Source organism: Lipophrys pholis, assembly GCF_963383615.2.
Source record: "Lipophrys pholis genome assembly, chromosome: 4".
NCBI classification, from domain to species: domain Eukaryota; kingdom Metazoa; phylum Chordata; class Actinopteri; order Blenniiformes; family Blenniidae; genus Lipophrys; species Lipophrys pholis.
In genome coordinates this window covers 34,121,074-34,142,766 of record NC_137637.1, presented here as the reverse complement: position 1 = coordinate 34,142,766, position 21,693 = coordinate 34,121,074, and the positions used below count along the sequence as shown (strand labels likewise).

Below are 21,693 nucleotides of genomic sequence, written 5' to 3'. Positions count from 1 at the left end.
GAGAGCGTCCTGACCTTTGCACCCTGTTTGGTGGAGGCAGACACGTGCTCTTGATAAACCCCCCCCCCCCCCCCCCCCAACATCACCCCAACCACCAGCGTCCTCGTACAGAGCTGCCTTAGTCACACCCCACTCCACTTGGATGGGAAAGAGAAGAGGGCCACTTCAAAGAACGGCACACCCTCAGGGGCCACAGTGTCCTCTTGCCCACCTCGCTCCCTCTCCGTCTTCCTCCCCTTTCCAACACACACACACACACACACACACACACACACACACACACACACACACACACCCTCGGGGCAGGAAAGAGTTTGCTTTATTAGATTAGCATAATTGACTGATGCTGTCACAGCCATTCAGAAGAGGTAAAATGAAGCACACTTCCCCAACAAGCCGACCTGCACCAGCTCGCTGACATTTGTTTGTATTTACGCGGAGCTTCTTAGTGATCTGGAGCTTTGTGCATCTGGTGGTTATCCAGTTTTTTTGTCTTTAAATTAAAAAGAATAAAAAAAAGTGTTGGTTTTCTTCAGCGTGCGTGAGCGTGCGCCCGTCGACCTGTCACGTTTCGGTGTGTGCGCGCCGGCGTTGTTGTCAGCGGCGAGGAACTGATGGCAGTGCGGATGTGAGCTGATGTGAGGTTAATTAAGATGGTGATTGAGCACAGTAGATGGGTAATGAATGGAGGAGAGAGGAGAGAGCTGCTGTCTGAGGATGAAAATGATCGGCCGTGCGGAGTGTGGAGGGCATGAAATCGGAGATGCCAAGTGTAATGAAGACTGGCACACAGAACACACACGGGGACCCGTGTGAGTGACAGCATGGAGACTTTACCAGGATGCACATGCTCCATGCCAGCAGCGTGCCAACCCCAGACAGGGGACAGGGGAGGGGTTTTTATCTTTGTTTTTCCTTTGACTCACTCTCTTCTGCCACAACTTATTTCAGCCCTAATCAGAGAAGTGAAACGAGACTGAATGGGACACACACACACACGCCACCTGTCTGACGAGTGTTTGTTCTTTACTTGCTCCGCAGCTGCTGTCGACTACCTGGCCAAGAATGTGAGCCTGTCCACCCAGCGGAGGATGAAGCTGGGCGACCACTCGGCGGTGCTGGGGCTGCTGCAGGTGGAGACGGGACAGGCCTACTGAGAGGCGCCTCTTCCCTGTCTCCGCTTCGACACCTCCGCCACCTCCACCGCCTCCACGCTGCATCACGTCTGGACTCCCAACTCCAGCTCGGCCATGACATCGGCGCGCAGACACGCCGCCGTCCCCCCTGCACCCCGGAGAACGTGATGCTCGCGGGCGTGCCAAGTCGCTTCGAGGGGAATTTAACTAAACTTTTCACAGGCGGCTCTGCCCCCTTTATCCTCCGATCTCCGGGCCTCCTCCCCGTACTCCTGCCCCAGTTTATTTTTGCTCAGAGGGTCAGACAGGGACCCCAGACGACCCGAGGATGGTCGGCTGCCTCGGCCCAGATCCCTCTTTGTCATGGCTGCAGTCCAACACACATTTCGAGCCATCCACAACATGTACTCTGACCTTGCTGTTCATAGTAGTTAACAAAGCCAATATCATTTTGAGCTACTCTTCTTCCTGTTCCTTTTTGATATTGTTAAGATTATTGTTGCTGTTATATGATTATGGTTAACGTGATTTCTGTTGTTCTTTGATTCCATTCGTATCTCTTTTCTCTGTTAGATGTTGGTGTGTAAAACACAGTGGATGACTGAGATGATCTGGGAGCGTGTGCATGTTTTGCGTGTCGGCACAGTCGCACAAAAAGAGGATGATTGTTTTCCAAGCTGCTGCTCCTCGGCACGTTCCCCGAGCTCCAGTGCTCATGAGCGATTTGACCTTCCCACTTTCATATTCGTCTTGACATTCCTAAAGAACTTGGCCACTCTGTGGGAAGTCTGGCTGGATGGATTCTGCAGGGAATTAAAGCGGCGTTTTGGCGGCCAATAGCTTCCCCCTTGTAACCTCCATCCCATCCTTAGCCGTGGTCCGTAGGGAGGGGGGGCATTGTTTGCAAAAACAGGATTGGGGAAATTAATGTATTTTGAAATATGGACCTTGCCAAGGAGGGCATAACTCGAACTCTCCCTCCCATTTTTGTCCTCATCCGCTCTGCACTCCCTCCAAATCCCATCTGCCAGCCAATTCTGTGTGAATTAAACACTGTAAAGCAGATTAAATCACACAAATGTAATGTCAAAGCTAATTCGCAGTGACCCTTCCCATAACCAGCCACTATCTCAGTTTTTATAGCATAATTAGCACATTTTGTAAATGCACCTTTGGTTGGTTTCCTTTTCTTTCTGCTCTCCGACTCACGAGGCATTCCTTCGAAACATTCCTCAGGCTCCACGTATGAATATACTAAAAGCATTCCAGCATTTTCTCTTATGAGATTAAAAAGTAGACAAGCTGTGCCATTCACATGCACTCTGGAACAAAATCATCTAATCCACTCAGTCGTGAAAGGGCACAGGTAACACCACTGATTGGCCCCCCCCTCTCCGGTCTCTCCCCACCTCCGTCTAATAATCCTCCACTTTGACGTACTCACCGAAATGTACAAAAAGAACAAGAAAAAAAAAAAGAATTTATAGTGGATATGAGACATTTGTGTAGCACTCATAGTTGACTTTTGATTCAGGACCAACTTGAGATGTTTGTGCTTTTCTTCATTGACATCAGTGTGATAACGACCATGAGACGTTAACTCTGGAGACGGGATTCGGTCCTCCGTCGCCTCTAAAACTGAAAAACATGTACAGTAGCTGGAGCAGATTGTGTATCGTTACTTTATAAAGAGTATGTTTTATACTAAAACAAAACTGTGTCGAGTGGTAGGTAAGCAAGGGATCTGTGGAAGTAAATGTTTTATTTGAGTTTCCGGAAACCGTAAATTGTTTTTCTCTGGACTTTTTCTTTCATTTGTATTTAATTGGTTAATTTGTTTCAACCAAAAGTTTTGTTTCTTTCCTTCGTTTTTTTTTTTTGTTGTTGTTGTTGTTGTTCTTTTCTTTTGGCCCAGGTAGGGATGGATTTTGTATAAATTAGTAACATATAAATTCCACTGAGAGTGTTGGGATTGAAGTTGTGTTGAAGGGGATCCCAGTAAAGGACAGCGGGACTCTGCGTCTCAGACGGACCCGGCGGACGACGGGACCGCCGTGCAGCTGGATCCTGGCTGGAGGAAACCTGCTTCTCGCAGTCTGATTGGACCCCGAGCCTTCAGGTGTGGGACAGCCGGTGGTCCGGCAAGACATCAAGATCAATGATGATGATGATGACGATGATGATGATGATGACTACAGCCTCTCTGCTCCGGGAAACTGAATCGAGTCCCGTTTTGATTTGTGGACCAATGAGACTTGACAGTAACGCCGACTCCGCACTGAATGGCTGCAGCTGCTCCACTTAGACGCCTCACTCATGTGTATATTTTAAAACGGAAGAATTTTAGAATTGTCTTTTAGTGTATCAAGCCCATTTCTAACACCTGCATCAATAAACATTTGGATATTTAAGGCATACAACTCTTTACCCTCCTCCTCCTCCTCCTCCTCCTCCTCCTGTCTGTTTGACCTTTAACCTGTTTAGTTGCTTTCTGACATCTGTGCTTTGCTTTACTCCTCTTTCTGTTCCGCATGTGTGTATATTATCATGGTATAATTTATTCTGCTGTATGAAGTATTAGAGTAGTGGGAAACTTGTATTGGTATTTACTACCTTCAGCCTGTTGGTGTGTTTACTGTAACACTGGCGTAACTGTTATCAATTAAAGATCCAAAACCAACTCTGCTATCTGTCCCTTCATCTTTTTCCTGCGTCTCATGTCGGCAGCATCAAGTACATGTTAATTAATAATCTACAAACTATCAGTCATTTCCACATATTATTTATAACAGGATGGTGAAAGCTTTTTGAAGACATGAAGAGAAATGATCTCCATCAAAGAGTTTCTTTTAACTATAATCTGTCAGATTTACACTTTCCTAAAGATTATATTTATAAATTGCACTTATTCATTTATACCTGCATACAGTTGGTACAAACACATTTTTAAAAAGTAAGTCGTCAACCTATTTTAATTACGTTTTGGTTAATTATTGAATTCTCTGAGCAGAAATCTTTTCCCTCGTCTGTCGTGCAGACTTGAAGATCTTTGGCCTTTGCACAATCAAAATAAACTCTTAAAAGATCAAGCTCGACCAACACTGGACGGACTCAAAATTGTATTGATGCCAGGAATAGCCATATCAAAACAACCTCCCGGATATCTGCGCGTAAAAGCAGATTGATGTCAAAATATTGATGTTACCAATATTCTTGAATTGATTCACTTGTTAAAGCGTCAATATTTAAACTCCAGTTAGGATTTACAGACAAGCACGTGTTTTTTTTCATCAAGGTTTACAGCTATCATGCTATTTAGGTCCAATTTGTTGCTGATTGTTTATTCTAAATATTAATCCCCTTGATAATGCAGCAGTATAATACATGCTGGAGCTCCAGGTGATGGTAGATAATGTGTTCAGAAGATGGCTGACTGCTCATGTTTGGAGTTGAGATAACGAGAAGGACGGCTCCAACTTGGAAGAAAACACTGCACTGCCTTTTCTCTGCGGAGTTCCCGTCGCACTTTAATCTTTCGTATGAAGTATCACATCTGTACTGACGCTACCTGGTGCATTTCACCTGGTTTGGGGATCAGCGGTGTTACTGTGTTGTTGTTTTTTTTGTGCGCCCGTTGGGGGTCACAGGGTCACCGCTCGTCGCTGCAGCGCCGCTGATGTTGTTAGTGAGTGATGAGAGCTCAGACGTTCTCGCAGGCTCAAAGTGTGTGGAGCTGCAGCTGTGTGGAAGTCATTCATTCTGAGCAGCAGAATGCCGCCTGCAGATCTCTGTGGTATGGTGTGAATGTGTGAATGTGTGTGTGTGTGTTGGGGGGGGGGTTTCACCAGTGTGGCGTCCGAGCATCCGCTGGGCTTCACACTGCCACTCAGAACAGTGGCGCTCATTCAGGTTCTCTAACCAGCGGCGCTGCTGGAGGTATGTCAGACACGGCGTCGGTATGTTCCTTCAGTCCTCCCTGGTTTTAAGAGCATTTCAGGCATGCGGGATACGTCTGCAGTCGCCGCAGCTCTGAAACGGCCGAAACATAATCTCCCGCAAATGAAATCATGCCAAGTTGCACTGTGTGAGGTGTATTTACATTTTCCATACAGCGAAATAACAACCAATACTCGGCCGTCCGTCCGCAATTAAATGAGCCCATTAAGGCATCACTAATCAGAGTTATTAACCTCAAATTGTATGAGCAGATGAAATTGATGCAACATGAAGTGCTGGAGTGAAGAAACTTGCAGTCAGACTGATATCATGAGGTAATGTTCATACTTTGGTATGTTCATACTTTAGTATTCCCCGCAGAGTGACGGATTCGAGTCCGCTGCAAACTGCGGCGTTATCAACACATTGTATCATCATGGCTCAGTTCCATTTGATGCGAATGGGAATTTTCTTCAGCGTCTAATTACAAAACATTGGTTTAAAAAGACTAAACAGTGAGCTCGGGTGCTGGTTAGGCATGCCAATGAGGCACGTCGATTATTAAATTGATTCCAAAGCAAGTGTTTTTTTTTTTCCCCCTCTGTATGAGTTCATCCTGAGGAGACTGAAGGATTTGTCTGCATCCTCTTCTGCACTTTAAATGTGCATTGTTAGGCGGCTTCTTGCCTGCTGTGTGTCATCCTCCATATATTCCTCTAAAAGTTTGTGTTCTGGTTGTCCAGATTAGACCTTGGCATGTGTTATGGTTGTCCCCTTTGCTCCAGCTCGTCTCCTGAGGTGCCGGCCGGGGAGTTTTGTCTCCCCGCGGTCTGCTGTCAGTCAGACTGGACGAGGTGGCAGCTCGGTCGCTGGTGTGTGGGAGAGCTTTGTGACACTTCCCTCATCTCCTCCTTTGATCCCCTAATTGATTGACTACAGGAGCAGAGGATAAACAGAGCCCACAAGAGCCGATTCCACTCGCCTCTCTGGAGTGGTTTAGATAAAGTGCAGGGGCCCGAGCCGTGCGCTCCTCCTCTGCCTCTTCCTATATGGACATACGACCATTGAAGGTGGCTCTGTGCCATGGTGGCTTAGCTGTGGGCTGTGTCCTCAGGCCCGGGGCTTGCGAACTGCCCCTGCGCATAAATGGCTGACGGTAATGGGTTTGTTTAGATCACAGGGATGGAAATGAAACTCCTGAGCCGTACTGCAGGGACCAGGAGGCCCTATCGCTCAGGAAGCAGCGATAGAGGAGACCCTGCCTCAGCCCGGTCATACTGACTTTCAAAATGAGCCGTGGAATAGAGGCTCTGATTCAGATCTAATTTAGGACCGGGCTCCTGAACCTGACCGTGCTGTGATAAATAACCTGCTGCCGAGGACCCGGGAAGCCACGGAGGCAAGGAAGGTAGAACACAAACAAGCAAACACACACAGAGGAAGGAAATCAGGCCAGAAACGTCTCCGTTTTGAATAAAATAGCGTGTGTTTAAAAACAGCACTTTTGGGTGATTTGGAGCAGATATGATAATTATATTCTAATTTTACAAATTTGTCTTCAGAAAGAGTTCAGAGCCGTGTGCAGGTATGCTAAGAAATGATTAAGAGATGCTCTGGGGGTCTTGGTTTTATTCTTTGAGATTATGTGTCACAGGGAGTAAAAAGCTCCCAGCTGTCGCCTTGAAAGCACTTACAGTATAATAATCCTCCAAATCCTGTAATTATGCCAGCATACGCTGTGTACCTGAGCCTCAGCTTTGTGCTCGTCACCTCAAGGATCCCACTGACACAGACACAGACGCACAGCTTGCTGTGCATATATCTCCTTCCCCGCCATGTATTTTGCATATGGAGAAAATCTTATTTTCAGAACATTTGAGGTATTTTGAATTTCATGGTTACCCCTCTCAGTTATTATAGATAGATAATCTGTCATGTAGAAGGGAAAAGAAGGAGCTCAAACAGGGTATTGTCATAGCTTAAAATAGTCTGATTCACTAGAAGTCACTGTGCCCCAATTATAAAGTCCTTCACTTATGTTACAGTTAATCTGTGAACTAATACCTTGTGAGATCAGTCCGGACTCTCAAGGCGAATGCCGCAGAGAAACATACACAGTGCATGCTTCCCTTAAAGCAGTTATAAAAGACATTTCAAAAATAAATAAATAAATAAAAAAGGAGAGGAACAGAAGTCTGAGTAAAGTTGTAAATCTAAGAAATCGAAGTGAGATAAAAATCACTGTGAAGCCGGCGCGATTTACATTTAAAATCTGAGCTGTGTTCTCAAACTAATTAATATTAATAACAAAAATGGAAATGAGTGCAGTGGCGGCTCTAAGTGAAGAACAAGCTGGGTGCATTCAGTCAGGAGATTCATATACAAGCCCTTTCTCAGGAGAAGTGGGCTCCAAACAGGCGTGACGGCAGGGCATAGACCGCCATACACAGAGACAATTTTTCTAGATAATAGCCTATCACGCAGGATACAATTTAAATTAAAAAATGCAATTTTCACCTTGAAATGAACAAATGATTACAATTTCTATACAAATTAAGGCATCCAGGCTGTGCCTCAGTACTGTGCCAAGGCCATGAAACCTGACATAATTACCATGAAATACATTTTCAAATATTTGTATTTTGTCCATCGCTTTAAAACATGCCACTCTGCCTTCTGTGGGTTTGTGATCTCACCTTCTGGGGGAAATACATAAAAAAGAGAGAAAATCATCAGAGATGAAAAGCTCTTCAACAGGAGAGATAAAAATGTGGGGGAAAAAAAAAAAAAAACAACCTCCCATACACACAGTAAATCAGCACGGCTCAGCACAGCGGCCCCCGGAGCTATCTCTAAAAGCCAAATTACTGCTCCTTATCTAAGGAATCATATCTACTAGTTATCTGCTCCTGAGATAGACTCCCCTCTCTCTCTCTCTCTCTCTCTCTCGCTCTCTCTTCTCTCTCTCTCTCTTGTGCCTTGTGCTCATCGCCAGAAAAGCTATTTATTTGTGATTACAGACACCCTTTGAATAAAAGATGTTTGTGTTTGAGATCCAAAGTTTTCGGCAGATTCTGAACTCCTCAGATTCTTCAGAGAGGAGAGTATTGAAGGCAGAACACCTTATTTGGGCAGGGTTGCTGAGGGTGGTCTGCAGCGGGGAGAGGGATGAAAGTGTAGCCGATGGGAAATATGAGACAAGACCTCAAACTTCTCTGACGCTTCATATCACACATGCTTTCAGAGGGGATTCATACTGAGATGAGGTGTCGAATTGACTTTAAATGCAGAACCTTATGTTTGAGACACACGGAGACGCCGAGTTCTGGCATGTATTTTGTAGAAAGCTGCCAAAAGCTGCAAAGTTTGAAGTTTTTAGAGTTTCTCTACTCAAGGATATAAGTGCCCTTTAACTGCAGGGAGCATAAGGTGTGTGGAGAAGAAATCATCCTGAATGTGGTTAAAAGCTTCAGGGGGGCTGGAGAGGGCAGCGGTCCTTCACTTCCACTGAGCTTTTATCTGAACCGTTGTCCTGGTTTTCAGAACTTCAGCTTTTAAAGTAAAAAAAAAAACGCACTAAATGAGATGGAAATGTTGCTTTGCATGAATATCGTCACCTGCAACATCGTTCGCGCCGCACGGTAAAATACAAACATGCACAGACCAATCCTTAAGATAATATTTACATGTATAGAAACTATTGCACCAGCAATGTAACCTGCAACCATCACAGAAAAGTACTATTGAACAACATTTTTTTTAAGTATGTCATAAAAAAACCACTCAAAAGGTTATTCAACCCAAAATAAAAAGTTTTGCACAAAAAATGCATTAATATTGGAGCAACGGCACCAAACCGTCATGTGCATTTGTAATAAATACGCATAAATAGGTGGTACACCAAGAATGTAATGAGAATTACAAGACGTGGCACCACAAATGTAAAGTGCATAGCTACGGCATAAAAATGTATAAAGTAGGTTATTTAAAAAACTGAGGACGTTGATGATAAAAATGTTTTTAAAGTATGTTAGAGCAGCAAAAATATAATATACATATGTGATAACATTGTACTAAAAAAAAACGTATTGTGCACAAAATGTAAAGTGTATATGTTATATAAGTTGTTTGAAACTAGGCAACAAAATCAAAAAGTGCAACCATCACGAAAAGGCTTTAAAAGCATTGAACTCCAAATGTAAATGTCGATATGCCATAAATACACAATAAACAAAAACACATATCAAAAATATATTGCATAACAAAAGCATTAAAAGTAGGTCAATGCACACAAAGTGTAATCTAGATCTGTGGTGAGTATGCACTAAAAGTATCACCAAGAAAGGAAAGGGCCGATGTTATGTCCAAATCTCACTGTTATCAGTCATCAGTCGTGTATTTTATCTGATCAAGGACAGGGAGACATGTTTGTGTTTTCAAGTGGTTTGACGCTGGCCCTTTTAAATCTTCTCCCGCAGGTCAGGAGGTCTTTAGAGAGTGACCACTCAAACAGGAGCTACATTGGACTGTCCTCGCTCTTTCTAACAATACTGGAAGACAAATGTGAAGACAGCTTTCTGTTGTAACGTCACTCAAATTACATCAACTCATCTGATGTACATTTGATTCTCTTTAAAAGCGTGTCCGTGTCACTGGAGCAAATCAGGAATATCAGCGGCGGCCTCCCACAGCCTCTTTAACCCGTTTTAGGCAAAGTAACATAAGATCCCGAGCTGTATAATATACCACTTGTTAATCTGAAGTGCCTCCTTCCTCCGTTCATTTCTTACCTTCCCTCTCTTTCCCTCCATCTGTTGAAGTCCCTCAGCCTGAGAGGCGCACATCAGATTTCAATAGTTGACCTCTTAATGCTGAGGTCAGTGCTGCACCGGCACCGATTTCACACTCAAGATGAAAGGGAAATGAACACTGAGGATGCTGGAGGGAGGAGGAGTGGGGTGGGGTGGGGTGGGTGGGGGGGGTTGGAGGGCGGGGGTGACATGTGGGCTCTGACCACACCAGCCCATCGCCGCTCTCGCCGCTCCGCTGCACCAGACTGGGATCTGAGGTGGCGGCGCTGGAGATTGAGGTTTTGCCTGTCACCTGTGCAACACGGAGAAAGTCGCTGACCTGCGACAGATGTGCTCTGATTGGTTTCCAGAGCTGATAGAAGTCGGTTTTAAAAAAAAAAAAAAAAAACCCCTATCGATTTCTGATGCAACGCGGGGGCGAACCGAGGAGCCAGACGCGACTCGGAGAGCAACTCTGCAAGTGTCGACTGTGCATGTCGGCCCTGACAGATCGTACTTTTCCACCGATGAGCCTGAGCTCGCCTTAAAGGTGTCCTGATGCTGGACGTCCACCCCCTCCCCCCCACCACCACCACCCCCACCACCACCACCACGCACCCGCTCGTTACCACTGCATTACTCAGAGGCCATTATTGAATGAGCCCTGAGACAAGGCCGGCTGTGAATGGACAGTTTGGTTACACCGCCATGAGGCTTGAGCTCCTCAGAGTAATGTACCGCTTAAGTACCTGTCAGCTTTATAAAGGAGGGAGTAGACTGTGTAAATGTGTGTGTAAATAGAGTGTCAGATCAGGACCCCAGGGAGCGGAGGTGGGGAGCGTGTGTGTGTGTGTGTGTGTGTGTGTGTGTGTGTGTGTGTGTGTGTGTGTGTGTGTGTGTGTGTGTGTGAGTTTGTACGCTCTTTTGTTCACCGATGCATATGTGAGCGCATGTGTGTGTCGCGAGTGTGCATGTGAGTGTCACAATAATGATCATTTAACCCTCCTCAGCATTCCCCAGGGCTCCACACACAGTCCCCCTTCGACTCCACAGTGCTGCCGGCTCTCTCTCTCCCTCTCTCCCTCTCTCTCTCTCTCCCTCTCTCTCTCTCTCTCTCTCTCTCTCTCTCTCTCTCTCTCCCTCTCTTCCTCTCCTCTTCTGTCTGCCTCTCACGGCTGGGCACAGTTGGGGAGCAGCTCCTTATTCATTCATGAGAGAAGCACCGGATAAATAAAAAGGTTCATTACTGTGCTAAAGTGTTACTAATGACATGTACCTGCCACTGAGCACCTCCGAAAATCTAATGTGACACACTAGAATGGAAAATCTATTCTGCTGCACCGAGGCCTCCAATGGCGCTGGCACACACTCTATGGAAATTTCTCTCCGCTTGCCCTCCAATTGTGTCTCTCTAAAACCAATATTTACAATCCCATAGCCATTATGTCCTACTACGCCCTCTGCGCCTGCTGTTGCGACCTCCATATTAGCTGAAAATTGGACTTTGCAAACTTAGCAGGGGAGGAGAGACTCGGCTAGTAGATGAGAGGGGGCAGCACTGGGGTGGGTGGGGGGTGGGGGGTGGGGGGGCGGCTCAGCATGTGGTGCCTCTCAGCTCCCCGCTGCCTTGAACCCTACGACTGGCACCTAAATGCCAAAACAAAAACGTAGAAAATCTTAATATTTGGCCAACAAAGTTAAGGCTGGGGGGGGCGGGGCACAAGGTGACTGTGAAGGTGATACACAACCCGGACGGGTCGGCGGTCCAGCACAGGGCAAACACACTCACATTCACACCGACAGGAAGTTTAGGCCTTGTTTACACAACAACGTTTAACGTGACAACACCTAAACCGTTAAGAAAAGGGAGAATGTTTCCACTGCAGCAGCGGACACAGAGACAACGATGTAGTTAGTATGCCGGGCCACTGGAGGGCGCTGTTACTTAATTTCGTAATGAAACTACACAGACATGTGTGCAGAGAACAAAACACTATAAACATGAAGAAAATGGAGAGAACCTGACATCCACATGGCCTGATGAGGCATCAGATGCTATCAGGGGTGAGTCTCAACTATTAAACTACTGATCTGGACGAAACTAGAATATAGACCGCGGGTCGTACCACTACGGGTCGTACCACTACGCGGCCGCCATGTTTGTTTACAACTGGATGAGCAGGAGGGAGGGGGAGAGGCGCAGTAACAGGCTCTGTAGCCTCCATCAGTCTCTGCAGGAGGGATTTGCGCCGTGAAAGAATCTTTCCACCTTGGGAGCCGGATTAAAAACTTTGTGGATACAGTGGATCAGAACACTGGTGTCGTGTAAACGGACCCTCCAAAAGTGAAGTAAGTTTTGCAGATACACTCGAATTCGTTGTGGTGTAAACGGGGCCTCAGAGTCACATAGGCCCATTTACATGACAATGTCACAAGTGAAAACTCTTCATTTTCATTTCAGAAGATTTTAGAGTCTACGTGGCGATGGCAGAAAATGGTGCACTTTTCATGTTGGACCACTAGTGGGTGCTGCTGTTTGTTTAAACCACACACACACTTACCCACACAGAACAATACGCTATAAACAACAACAATGGGAATCTCTCAGACATTCGTATGAACAGAATACCAAGTTGGATTGTTTTTGTTATCGTGCGTGTGCAGCAACAGTGTTTTTGTTGTCGTGTCGGGGCGTTTCCGAAAAGTTCCACCTTGAGGGCCTTTTTCAAAAAGTTGCATTTTTAGTGACTTTGAGCACCGTTTTTCGTTATTTAAGAGTGTTGTCGTGTAAACAAGGCCGGAATGTTTTCAGCTGCCAGTCTCATTGCGTTTGTCCTGTGATGGACGATAAACACGTCTATCTGCGTATCCTTCCTTCACACACGGTTACCCCCGGCAACGGATTGATAAAAGTACGATTCTTCTGGAATCGACTCCATAAAGCACAATAGAAGATAGACAGATGGATAAGGAAAAAAAGGTTGATATTTTTTCCCCCATCATGCCTTCTTTTCTCTAATTGTTTTTGAGGCGTCATAATTCCTGATTACTTCGGCTTAAAGCTGATATTTGTCGGGATCAGCTGCAAACGGAAGTTGCATAAAACGGACAAATGCAAAACAACAGCTTTGCTTTGTTTTTCAGTCTTTAATGTTCACACAATCATCAGCCTGCAAACTTGCAGGCTTTTATTAGGTGGAACGAAGAAGGATTAATGCAAAATGTAGAGGTTTGACCAAGACATGAATATATGAGTACTTATTTACTGAATACAAAGGTAAAGCCTGATGCAGAGTGGTAACAGCAGCTTATCAAAACTATGCAACATGCTGTTTTCTAATAAGCGCAGAACCGGAGTCAGTTTACAGCAGTTATTTTTTGTTCAATTATTATTGTTATTATTATTATTATTAGCGGGCCCTTCGGGAAAATAGATTGCAGTCACTCCCTTGTCTTAATTAAAATTCTGTGGAGAACAAACACTATTAAGACAAAGTGTTTAAAAATAATCTAAATTCAGATTTTTCCCAGCAGAAATATGCTTATTTGTGTTGCAGCAGTGAAGATGGGACCTCTTCCCATGCTGCTAAATTGTGTCACTTGATCACGTACGTTCAGCTGCCGGTTTGTGGGCTATGCAAATAAGCTTGACAGCAGCATTTACCCAATAACTAGAAAGAAAGCTTTTGTAATCGTCTGATTAATGTAGCCAAACGCAGGCACAAAGCTTGACTGACGGGAGATGGGCTGGATGAAGAAGCGTCAATAGCTCCCGCAGTAACAGCAGAAAATGTCTTTGATGACGCACTTCAATACTTCTGCTGTTTAAAGCTGTGCCAATCAATTTCTCTGAAGTCCTGAATGTTTCATGAGGATGTGATATTATTTAAATCAGATGCCTATATTGCTCTCAATAACATAACAGCAAAATGCTTGTTTGATTATTGTGCCAGAATTTAATTTGGTGGTGGTGGTGGTGGTGGTGGTGGGGGTGGGGGGGGGGGGGGGTATTGTGTGTGTCAGGGGGGGTCGAGGAGTCAGAATCAAACACATGACTCGTTTTTGTAATACACGTCAATTTGCTGCACAGGTTTTCGCATGGATATTTGTTTATACAGGAAATGTGTCATTCTGCATCCTGTTCAAGCAAAATAAATAAACAAATAAATATATTTTAAATAAATAAATCTCATTTCTGTACAATTACTGACATCAACATTACACATGCAAGCTGAAATACACCTTAAACAATAAGAGTAGTTGAGCGACTCTGCAGACTGATACTTTAATTATTTTGTCCACACTGTAAAAAAAAAAAAAAAGATGGAATCGCGGTCTTATTTTTGTTCTAATAGTCACTTGGTTTACTATAAATGTCTCAGTGACATAAGATAATCAAGTGAAAGTAGAGTTCAAGTAAATTCAATATACTCTAAATAGAGCCAAATACAGTCAAACACAATCACTTCAAGGTAATTTAACAGAGCGAGAACAAACAAACAACAATTACTGGTGCAACAACACATCATCAGTAAGATAAAACTAAACTGGCTCCAGCTGGGTTCTCTATTAGTGGGTGGACCATCCAATGCTCGGTGATATAAGCTTAGTACAAAGTTTATGAATTTACAGTGCACAAATAATGATGATGATGACGATGGGGAGGAGGAGGAGGAGGAGGAGGAGGAGGAGAAGGACGCTGTCACACATTACAGATAATTGAAGACATAGTATTTATGTAAATAGATATATCACAGGTTTTCAATGCAGTCTAAAGAAGCTGCAAACTAAGCCCGTCGATCATGAGTGAAAACAATGACTTCCTCCTACAATTAGGTGCTAGAGTTTGTTCTCATGCAGCCACCGTCTCTGATTATGTATTGAAGTCTCAAGTATGACCTGATTTCTTAAAACTGTCTTTTTCATTTAGAGATTTCTGCAGCAGTCTGGCGGGTTCTGTTGTTGATTTTTTTTTTTGTCCCTCCTGATACTTGTTGCATCTTTAAGAGCCGAGCATCTAATTGAATCACGGCCTCCATCAGCGTCTCAGCAGCCTTAAACGACTGTTTGCTCAACATGTCTGCCCATTTCCACTGATTAATTCATACCAAGCCAAACGAAATGTTCTGCCTTGTTTGTCATGTTACATCCGAGCCCTGCAGTCTTCCTGCACTCACTCCCCCCATCAGAGCCAGTGTTTTCAGATGGCAAAGTCAGGGAGGGCCATTCATATGTAAAATAATACAACAAGCCTATTTCAGGGTGAATGGAGATTTGCAGCGATACATTTCCACCCTACAGTTAAATTAATTGTTGCATCTTCAAAAAGAAACAGATTTCTTAAAAATGTCATATCTAGTTCATTTACAGACTTAGAAATAGAATAGGCTTTCGATTACGTATTTATTTGATCCCTTGACATCCCCGGGGCAAGGAAAAAATGCACTTAGATAGGTAGATCAATAGATCGATAGATCGATAGATCGATAGATCGATAGATCGATAGATAGATAGATAGATAGATAGATAGATAGATAGATAGATAGATAGATGGGACAACAAGAAAGGGGGTTATGAAGAAATAATGTCAACAGAAGAAATCCTGCCTAAAAAGCATTAAGTGGAGGATAAAAGTAGAATTTTTTTTAGTTAAAATACTTTTAAAACACTGAAAAAAGGGTTACAATGTATAACGATTTGATAAGGCTTATAATAGAACCATAGATTTTAAGATTTGTGCTATTAAATTCCTCTTTATGCTGGTGTTGAATTTATTTTGGTATTGTTTTCTTATTGGATAAAATGTCTTTTTGTTTTAATCTTTATGTTATTAATTATAAAGTTGTATAATGTACTGATGACACTGAATTCACCACGAAAGGTTGATTGAGTGGTATTGATGCCACAATCCACCTTGCTGTTTCCGGTCCCGCCCACCCTGGTAACGTCAATTTCTATCTGTCAATCAAAAGAGAGAGAAAAAAAAAAATGAAGTTTCTCCTCCCCTGATTGGGTGGAGGCGGCACGTGCAGTTTTAGCGTGAAAAACACTGCTGCGGCAGAATTACTCAGGTTTAAAACAACTTTTGTCAATCATATAATTTGACTTATATTGAAGTTATGGTGCGTTAAGTCGTCATTACTGTGTTTTAAATGTCATCTTCTGACTTTTTAAGTCGCTATGAGCGTCGAGCTAAGTTAAACACATTGTGCTAATGCTCTAGCGACAGTGCTAACCGGATAGCATGTAAACAGATGAGAGGAATCCAGATTGTACACGAGGTAAGAGAGGATTTATAATCCAGCTGAGAAAGATTTTTACATTCCACTGAGATTTGAGAGAGGGAACATTTCAGCAGGTAAGTACTGAGGGGAACTGGGCTCCAGAGGCATTTCTAGACACTCAGTCTGGGGCTCCATGTAAAACAGGCCTGATGGCCTCCCCAACCAAACAGAACTATTCACTATGATAATAATTCAATATTTCTTTTTAAGGATGAATAAAAAAACAGAAGCCATGTTATATGAATATCAAAACCAAGCTCTACTAAAATTATACAAACAGCAAATATATGGACATCATTTTAATACTGTACTTGTAAATAATGTGTAAAGAAGCGCCTTAATAACATTATCTCAGGAGTAAAATTCAACTTATAAATGTTTTTACATATCGTGTCATACTTCAGTTTATTTCTGTTTTAGGATGGTGATCATGGCACACTCATTGAGAAGACAGTTTTAAACGTATGCCCCCATTTCCAAAACATTTCAACTGAAAACGCATATTTTTGGAATTTTGGTTTTCGCAAAGAACTGTAAGCATTAAAGCTCCTTTAAACTGTATTTCTTCATTGTTTTGGCCCACTCCCAAAAAACAATGTGTCTCCACATGTGATCCAGACGATGGTGTTGTAAATGTATTTTATCGGAGAAGCACGGTTAAATTCAAGAGTGTAAAGCAGACGCCACATTCTTGACTATGAAGGAATCCTTCTTGCACATGTGCAGAACAATTTACCGCAGTGCACATGTGCAAGGTTTCTGAAAAGTTGTGTTTCCCCCAATTTCCATAAAGACGGTTTTCCCGAGTTTTCAGTGTCTGAGCACCGATGTTACCCTGCTGGTCACACACAGAATGCACATCAGATACTATCAGGCCGGTGAGGAGCAGTTTTTAGTTTGCCAGTCATTTTCTTTTCTTTGTTTTTGTCTCGATCTTTTACTTGTACGCACTGGTTTGTGACGTGTCATGTTAAAGATGTGCAGGTGAAAACATGGACAAGAGAGACTTTTTGAAACACCAAAGGCCCCTGCATCCTCCCTTTTGAACCCATAAGAACAAGAAGAAAATTCGGCAGTGACGTCAGCCAGCAGCAGAAAAAAACAGCTTTTTCGGCAGGACTGTTCATACTCCGATAAGAAGCTGCCGAACTCGCAGGCCACGCCCCCTCACAGCAGGTCACGCCCCCTCAGCAGGCCACGCCCCCTCACAGCAGGCACAAGTCTGTGAAGCGGCGTTTAAACTTTTCAACTGCACAGTTTATTTCTGGCCTCCAGTGCTTCTCTGAACTTTTTCAGTTATAAAAAAATTTTTGTCCGAGCGCGATGTTAGTCCAGTTTTAACTCCAGGAGCTGACAGCTGTTCGTGATGCATTCAGGTGCATCACGTCAGCCTACACGCCGACATTTTAACAAGCTGCGGCGCTCGTACAGTAGCGCTGTTACAAGCTAAATATGATTAAAATATTATCGATAGTCATGAGCGAACTAGAACACGCATGCGCAGCACACGGCAGTGCAGAAGTTTCGGCAGTGTGGCTCCTACAGAGTTCGGCCAGGGCGGTTGGCACAGCCGAAACTAATTTGTTCGGCCAGAAGGAGCTGGCCGAAGGAAATGACGTCATTTTGTTCGACAGGACCCCGCACTGCCGAACTTTCGTCTTGTTCTTATGGAGTATGAAGAGGCCTTTAGACCGCCTTTACACAACACCTTCAAGTGAAAAGGGAAAACTTCCGTTGCAATTTTTGAGACCGTTTACACGACAGTAGTGCTTAGAGCCACTGAAAACTCAACTTTTTGAAAACACTGACCAGTCTCCATGTAAACGACAAGGAATTAAAAAAAAAATTCAAACGCTGCCACTGCACTTGCGCACCACAGCCATAGTAAATAGTTCTCGTCCACATAAGCGAGTATATTGAGAATAACGTTTTCCTCCGGAGTGTCAGGACTCCCAGTTCACATTCTCCTTGGATTTGGTAGATTTATAGCTGAAAGTCACTTCAATCAAACTTCGTTGTCTGTCCATATGAATGTCCGTGTACTCCCATGGTTCATGTTTATAGCATATTGTCCTCATTGCAAATACAACCAACAGTGCCAGTGCCTGACCTGCTTGCTAATTACACCGTTTTGAGCGTTTCTGCCGTTTTCATGAATCCGGCAGTCATTTTCAAAACGTTGCCATGTGAACGCAAAACCTTTCTGAAACGAAAATGCAAAAACAATATGTTTTCACTTGAAACGCCACGTCCACAGGGACTAAGTCACTTGATAAGTACGTGAGATGCATGTGGCCGGACCCCCCACGTACACACAACACAGAAAGTTTTTCAGAGAAAGCTCGAGCAGTGACTTCCTTATCGGAGTCGACCAGTGAATCAGTTACTGGAACATTTTGTCTAAGATATGTGTCACGGGAGCGATTTTAATTCTTCATTAAGAAATGTTTCTTTTGCTTTCAGCTTTGAGAGGATTTGAAGTTGCCAAATCGGTGAGTACGCGACATGTTTGTGTTTTTCACTGTGATGAAACAAACAGTGCAGAGTTTCTTTGAGTGTTTATATAAAACAAACAAACAAACAAACCTAGGACGCTTTTTATAAGTACATATTATGATCTGGTCAAACAACAGCATTATACATATATATATATATATATATATATAATTATTATTATTTTTTTTTTACTACTACTATTCAAGCTAAAGTATTTTAACTTGTTTATTCACTTTCTTATTGAATGCTTTAAAATCATTTTCTTATTTTGAGTTGTTGGTCTGCCCCTGGTGTTTTCCTCTCTGGTTTTATGAGTATAGTTCTTGTTTTAGTTTAGTTAAAAAGTCTCTGTTGTGTGTTTGTAAGAAAAGTGCTTCTTAAATAAAGTCTGATTAATTGAGTGCCTAAGGAGACTCATTAAAGCAGAATTTACGAGAGATGAAGTGAATGTGGCGTACGTGAGTTTATAGTAATTACACGAGTTGATGTGGGAGAGTTGGCGGGTCCACATAAATACATTTATTCTATGTGTTTTATCCAGGGCTGCTCGTGAAGTACCGTCACGTAGCACAATACAAAGAGATATATGTGCCACTGTTTGATGCACATCATCAAAATTCATTATTTTACACACTCGCTGGTGTAAAAATGTATGACAAATGAGGAGAGCTCTGAAGGTGAAATAAATCACCTGTGAACGCTGAATAACACTCATTGCTATTCATTGTGTACGAATAAAAACAAGAAAAGCAGCACCGAGAACATCACAAGGCAGACGTAGGTCTTAGTTTTATTCCCTCTATTGTCCGCGTCTTGGTCAGATCTGGGGTGTTTTTGTTAAAGCGTCCAGCAAAACCGGGCTGCCCTTCGCTTATTTGGGAAGTTGTGCTTCATTTCATCCGCAGCAAAACACAAAACAATAATCAAGAGCAGGTCATTTGACGTCGCACGTCTGGTGGAGCAGAACAGATTTAACATCACTGCACAAATCTGCCGGTGTCACACTCATTAAATGAATTATTCAGATTATTTAACATTAGTGATGCGTGGACTTTTGGTCAAGCGAAGCATCCATTGGTCAGAGATGTAACCTAACAGCAGAATGAAATGTAAACAGTAAGTCACACCGGGTTTCTTATACCCAGTAGACTAAACCTCGTCATATTATTTATGTTCTACTCTGCTGCTTCTTATCAGGACCATTATATACTTTACTGCATCACTGGAAAGATTAACATTACCAAATTTGATCACGTGTTTTTATCTCTTTTACACCTCTGAGAGGCAAGATTCAAAATAATAGACTTTTTTTTTTTAGTTTATCTGTTTACTGTGACTGTTAAATTCCATAAATCATCAACAAAATGAACTATTGGGCTCATTTTAATAAGATTTTGTCTTTCATTTGTGTTTAGTTTCTTCACCGAGTCTTATATTTAAAACCCAAAACAGCTCAGAGATATTCCTTTTCTAGATCACAACACTGCAAAACTTTAAAAAAAATTTAATTATGATGATAAATCCTGACAGGTACACTGAAGAGCTGACATTAAGTGTTCAGCTGAAAATGAAAACAACATTTACACGTTCTTATTCCCTAAATGTGTTGATTTTTACAGGAGAAACATATTTTTCTTTTTCATTTGTCCAGTGTTTGTGTAAATCAAACACAAACTTCTTAATTAGAAAGCATCTTGTCAAGCTTTGGGTCGCCATACAAACATCGGGCGTAGTAATGTGTTGCTCACATATCGTATACGGTTCACAGTTTCAGAACAAAAAAACAAAACTGCAGCTTCATTGAAGCTTTCATGAGACAGAAGGGATTTTCTGGGGGGGGGAAAGAAATAAAAAATGTCGTTACAGAACCTCGATGATCCTGTCAAAACATAGAAGTGACAAAAAACCCTCAGATTGAAAGAGGGAAAAATAAGATCATTTAATGCTTTTTAAACCAGCGGTGATTATTCCTCACACTGGTAGGTAACATAGGTGTAAATAGCAGATGTAGACACTTCTTTATTGTCTAAACCGGTATCTATAAATATGGATGTATTTGTCTGATATGAGAGAAACAAACATTATTCCACATAATGCAAGAAAAAACAAAAGCACTGCAGGATTTAACAGGTAGAAACTGAAAATCAGAATTCTGGACTCACCAGTTGTTTTTTTTCATTAAACTATCGTGATCAATCATCTGACTGAAACAAGGAAATAATCAGTTTTATTTGATTCACATTTGAGATTTTCAGTTAAATCTGCTTTTTGTATTTTTTATGTTTTAGAATCCATTTCTCTCGACATTGCAATTCAATACTTGTTTTTAATTCAAGTTGTAGAGACAGTTTCCTGGTTTTCTCATTGATCTACCACAGAACGAGCCATTCCATCTGATTTAAAGTCCTTACCCTCTGAATGATCTTGTTTTTGGTCTTAAAGCTGTAAGATGTATAACCCGTTCACTCAGTGTACGAGCTGCTGCGACCACTCAGATCCTCCGGTAGGACTCTTATTAGTTCCAAAATGTCAACACGGATCTTTCCTTCAGTCTGCATGAGGATCCGGGGGGGAAACGTTTGGAATAAGGATTAATGCACAGCTCTGGGATTTAGATTCAAAGTTTTATTTTTATTTATTTAAACACCCACATTTAACTTTTTGTCATCTACCTTCGTTTGTATGTGTTATCATATGTCATATAGGTCTCTCATCTGTTTTTTAATCAGTTTTACCTTTAATCTGTCATATTAACATGTAATCGTCATAGTTTATGTGCCTTAGATTTTTTTTTAAACATCACCTTCGTTTTGTCATTTTAACATTTTATAATGTTTATTTGTCTTTTTGAATATATTTCAATTTATTGTTCTCTAAATTTTATTAATCAGTCCGCGTTTACCTTTTAAAATGTTTCTTCAATTTTTGTTCCTCATTCTCTGTTTCTTAGTTTTTGTCTGCTTTTTGCCACAGCACAGTGACCGACCGTATGAACCGATCACACAATAAATTGATCACGCAAGACGTCATCTTGAGTTTGTCGAAACAAGT

The 21,693-nt window shown here is 42.5% G+C and overlaps 1 protein-coding gene across 2 annotated transcripts in view; it reads left to right on the top strand.

The window, feature by feature from the left end:
- pax7a (paired box 7a) overlaps window positions 1–3,808 on the top strand; it is a 45,495-nt gene extending 41,687 nt beyond the window's left edge. For both annotated transcript variants that reach the window (XM_080460917.1, XM_080460916.1), the window contains exon 9: window positions 1,042–3,808. In XM_080460917.1, coding sequence (XP_080317043.1) covers window positions 1,042–1,157 — 116 coding nt within the window. In that variant the 3' untranslated portion in view covers window positions 1,158–3,808. The remainder of the gene's footprint in view (window positions 1–1,041) is intronic.
- The last annotated feature ends 17,885 nt before the right edge of the window (window positions 3,809–21,693 follow it).